We start from the raw sequence: 4,935 nt of genomic DNA, 5'->3' as shown, positions 1-4,935 counted from the left end.
AAAAAAAAAAAAAAGAATTCAATGGGGTAATGGGAATGAAATTCCCTATCAGTCCTGAGACTTGCATCAGGCACATGATTAATTCCAAGATGACATATGGTTGACTAGAATTAGTAAAATGAGGGGAAGCAGAATTTGGTGGCAGAGGATGGAGAGGGATGTAGGGAAGAGGAAGCATGAAGGTCCTGGATAGTTCTTCCCAATGCACCCTGGGAATACTACACTGTACAGCCATCTACAGGCCTAGGAAGGCAAAGGACAGACTCGGACAGGGAGGGTTGTGACTTAAGTGCACTCATCTCTCTACCCTGTCTGGGAACCGAGACGACTAGAGTGAAGCACAAAAATGAGTGCAAAGTGAAGGCTGGGCAGAAGCTTGATTACTAGCATCGAATCACGGACACATGTGTGTAGGCCTTTACACAGACAGGCATGTTTTACACAAAATGTTTTACTTGAAAATAAAACATTTCCCACAAAAGAGCCTGGAAAAAAAATTCAGCTAGACATAAAGAACAATAATGATGATGGTGATAAGCCAATGAAATCATTAATGATGTGAGAATTCACTACAAATACAACTCATCAGCCTGGGATGGCAGTGCATACCTATAATCCCAACACTAAGGAGGAAGATGCAAGTTCAAGACCAGACTGGTCTGCAGAGTGAGACACTCAAACAAATAAAAACTGATAAAATGGCAATGACAAAACATTAACTGTTGCAAGGCAGTGGTGGCACACCCCTTTAATCCCAGCACTTGGGAGCCAGAGGCAGGCGGATTTCTGAGTTTGAAACCAGCCTGGTCTACAGAGTAAGTTCTAGGACAGCCAGGGATACAGAGAGAAACCCTGTCTTGAAACCCCTCCCCCACCAAAAAAAACCCCATTAACTGTAAACATGCTTAACCATGGAAATGAGACTGAAATCCTTTAATTCCAGAGGTTCAAGAGAGAATGGAAGAATTCAAGACCAGTATGAGCTACAGAAGAAAAATATCAATGCGGGGAGAGGGAACAAGAAATGACAAAAGCTTAGTTTGAGGCCGGCCTGGTCTACAGAGTGAGTTCCAGCCAGGGCTACTCAGAGAAACCCTGTCTCGAAAAAACAAAAAACAAAAACAGAAACAAAAAAAAGAGAAAGAAAAAACGAAAAAAAGAAATGACAAAAGTAGTTAATAAAGAGATAAAAACATGAATGAATGAAACAATTAGAACAGATATAAGTAAGTCCCATGTCCCATTACTTTTCTTTAAGCAATTACAGAGGATGAGACAAGCACTAGCTTACAGAAACTGTGACAGGGATTTGGGGCTAGAAATAAGAGGTTCAAGACAGAGTACTTTCCTATCGCACTCTGGGTGGGATCCTAGCGGTATTAAGAACAAAAATGCAAAAGGAAGACATGCAGACATAGTTAATTGGGGAAAATAATCCATTTAATATTCAATAAGGAAAACAATGAGAAAAACATACAAGAATTAAAAAAAAAAAGACATTTGAAGTGGTGTATTAAGATGCATTTAAAAGAAAATCCAGAGACAAGGCAGGTCTCCAGAATTTTCCCAAAGAATACACAGATTCTCACATACAAGTCACAGCATGAATGCATACTCAACCTTTCAGGAAAATCAATCAATCAAATAATCAATCATGACTTAAAATTTCTTAATTCAATTCTTAATATCAAAAAATGAATCATATCTTCCAATTCTATAGAAAAACAATCTCCTATCCAGAAATTTATATCCAAATTACCATTAATTAGAGAAAAGGAAATAAGTCAACCACAGACATGTAAAATCTCCAAAAAATTAGCCTCCATACGTCTATTTCTTTGATTTATTCTGTCATGGCCAAAGAGTCAATCCAGAAAGAAGGGCATGGAAGTGCAAGGAGAAGAGCTGTGCGGGGATACAAGGGCACATTGGGTACCTGAGTGAACAGGACACAATCAGTGGGAGAGCTGTGCGGGGAACACAGGGGAACACAGAGTTCCTGAGTGAGCAGAACACAATCAGTGGGAGAGCTGTGTGGGGACATAGAAGGACATTGGGTACCTGAGTGAACAGGACACAATCAGTGGGAGAGCTGTGTGGGGACATAGGAGGACATTGGATACCTGAGTGAGTAGGACACAATCAGTGGGAGAGCTGTGCGGGGAACACAGGGGAACACAGAGTCCCTGAGTGAGCAGAACACAATCAAAGGACAAGAGCTGCTGGTTTTAGTCACACACAAGTTATACTGCCTGGAATGGAGGCTCACACCTGTAATCTCAGCACTCAGGGTGCTAAAGTCTGAGTATCACTGAGAGTTTGGAGCCAGCAGCTTGAATATAGTAAGTTTCAGGCCAACAATGAGCAAAACTGTGAGACCTGTGCAAAACAAAAAAACAAAACAAAACAAAAAAAGGCTATAGTAAACATGAACATACCTGTGACTTTATGTCTCGGTGAAGAATTTTTCTATCATGTACATGCTTCAGAGCCAAACATATCTGCACAAACCAGTCCAAAATCTAGAGAAAAACACTGGATTAAAAACATTTAAGCTGCAATTTCCTTATACTTTGCAGAAATTAATACTAGTAGGTATTCAAGCCAACTGACAACAGAAATGGGTATAACATATACTAAAAAGTGTCACACGCTGCAAAACAAATATGAAATCTGAAGAATTAAACATAAAAATAACATACTTTCTAATATATTGGTGGGAGGTAAATCTTGGTGTTAGGTAAATATTAGTGTTAGGTTTATCTTTTTTCTATATTCTTTCCTTTCTTTCTTTCTTTCTTTCTTTCTTTCTTTCTTTCTTTCTTTCTTTCTTTTTTGGTTTTTTGAGACGGGTTTCTCTGTATAGTCCTGGCTATCCTGGAACTCACTCTGTAGACCAGGCTGGCCTTGAACTCAGAAATCCACCTGCCTCTGCCTCCCAAGTGCTGGGATTAAAGGCATGCGCCACCACTGCCCAGCTCTATATTTTTTCAATATACATAGAAGTTACAAAAGGAAAATTATCAGGATAGAAATTCAGAATGCATCTATCAAATATCTCTAACCACATTCACCACATATAAACACTCTCTGGAATTACCATTCAAAACTAAAGCAACTTAATTTCTACCTCACTCTTCAGAACAAACAATTCCAATTAGACAGTATTTTAAAAGTATAGTTACAAAATGAAATATAGGTCATTTTTAAATAAATTTTAACTGACACATGATTTTAAAACAGAACACAGAAAATATCCCCCTCTTCAAAGTCTCAAGGTAACTTTGCTATATAAAATTTAAAACATCTTCATAGCAAAGTATATAATCACATTTAATAAAAATTTGAGAAAATGTTTAAATGTAATTGACAGTTTGCTAATTCTTAAACATGTAAAAGTTCTTTCACATCTCTAGGGAAATGCTGGTGGCTAAAACAAGAGGTGGCAAATGATACAAAGGAACAAAGGACAATAAACACATAGGAAATACTAACTTTTCAGTTAAAATGGGTAAGTAAGGAAGGTACCTTTTTTTTTTTTTTAAGTTTATTTACTTAATGTATGTGAGTATACTGTCGCTGTCTTCACACACACCAGAAGTGGGCATCAGACCTCATTACAGATGGCTGTGAAGCTACCATGTGGTTGCTGGGATTTGAACTCAGGACCTCTGGAAGAGCAGGCAGTGGTCTTAACCACTGAGTCATTTCTCCAGCCTGGAAGGTACCATTTTAACTTGAAATAATACATATCATTGCTCATTATGTGGTGTGTCTCCAACACCTTATTTTTAGAGAGTGGTTAGTTATTTGAAAAACATAAAAATGTAAATTTCACATGCCTTTTAAATTGGTAATTGCAATTTCAAATTTATTCCAGACATATTATCAGAAATGCCAAAATATGTCTACCAGGGGTGTGTGATTTAGTTCCTCTTGTTTATTAAACAATCTACATGTCCATTAGTGGGACTGATAAATTGTATTGTGACAGCTGTGTACCATACGGCCACTGAGGATGAAGCATCTCTACGTATGGAGCTAAACATTATCAACTCAGCACAAGAAGCTGCATAATAGTATGTATGTTGTACTGTCATTTTTTTAAAAAGCACAGGCTTCTATCAAGTTGTAACTGTATATAACTATGCATTTATCCTTACAGTGTGTGAGTGTGTGTGGGGGGGGGAGGGGTGTGCCTATGTGGGTACAAGAAAGACAAAAGAAATGTTAGAAGAGAAGGAAGCCAGCAGGTAGGGCTTAGCATTATAGAAGTGGTCAGCAAAAGATAATAAAAGGTAACTAGCTGTACCTGTTACCCCCTTTTTAGTACTCTTAGGGAACAAACAGTATACTTAAAGTCATATAAAATTAGTTTTAAAATAACATCCCCATCACTTGAGGTGGCATCAGAAGGCTCACTTGTTCCAGGCCAGACATACATTAAAAACATTTCCAAAAAATAATAAAAAACAAATACTAAATCTAAAAAAACCTGTTTCGATTTTTTTCTTTTGATATTTACTGAGTAAGAACAGCATAAAATTTGAAATGCTTCTCTATAGTGATATAAGGCATTCCGAGTAGAAAAAAATGTCTTCAAAAGTACAGAGTGGTAGAGACCCCAGACAGCTGCAATGAAGTGTGTATCTAATCAGGAGGCGTGTGCAGGAACAGCAAGGGGGGGTCAGAGAGAAGCCCAGAGGAGAGAAGACTGAGTGCAGTCCATCTGCTGTGAGCCCTAGGAGGTCAAGAGCCATGCCTGCACCACTTCACCTCATGGGCTTCTTCTGTTACTGTGTTTCTCATACCTGCTCTTTTTGATACAAATATACTCAGCCATGTCAGATATGCGCAGGAGTTAGCTTAGTGGTGGCACACGCCTTTAATCCCAGCACTTGGGAGGCAGAGGCAGGCGGATTTCTGAGTTCGAGG

General features: G+C 38.5%; 1 protein-coding gene across 14 annotated transcripts in view; it reads right to left on the bottom strand.

The window, feature by feature from the left end:
* Nek1 (NIMA related kinase 1) overlaps positions 1-4,935 on the bottom strand; it is a 142,188-nt gene that overhangs the window by 121,755 nt on the left and 15,498 nt on the right. For all 14 annotated transcript variants that reach the window (XR_004109987.1, XR_004109988.1, XM_031339911.1 and 11 more), the window contains one exon: positions 2,439-2,522. Coding sequence is in view for 12 of the 14 variants with exons in the window: in XM_031339911.1 (XP_031195771.1) it covers positions 2,439-2,522 (84 nt within the window). In the remaining 2 variants the exon portion in view is untranslated. The remainder of the gene's footprint in view (positions 1-2,438; positions 2,523-4,935) is intronic.

This window comes from Mastomys coucha, unplaced genomic scaffold, assembly GCF_008632895.1.
Source record: "Mastomys coucha isolate ucsf_1 unplaced genomic scaffold, UCSF_Mcou_1 pScaffold22, whole genome shotgun sequence".
Classification (NCBI taxonomy): domain Eukaryota; kingdom Metazoa; phylum Chordata; class Mammalia; order Rodentia; family Muridae; genus Mastomys; species Mastomys coucha.
The sequence above is the reverse complement of the archived record's forward strand: the minus strand, read 5'-3'. Positions and strand labels throughout refer to the sequence as shown.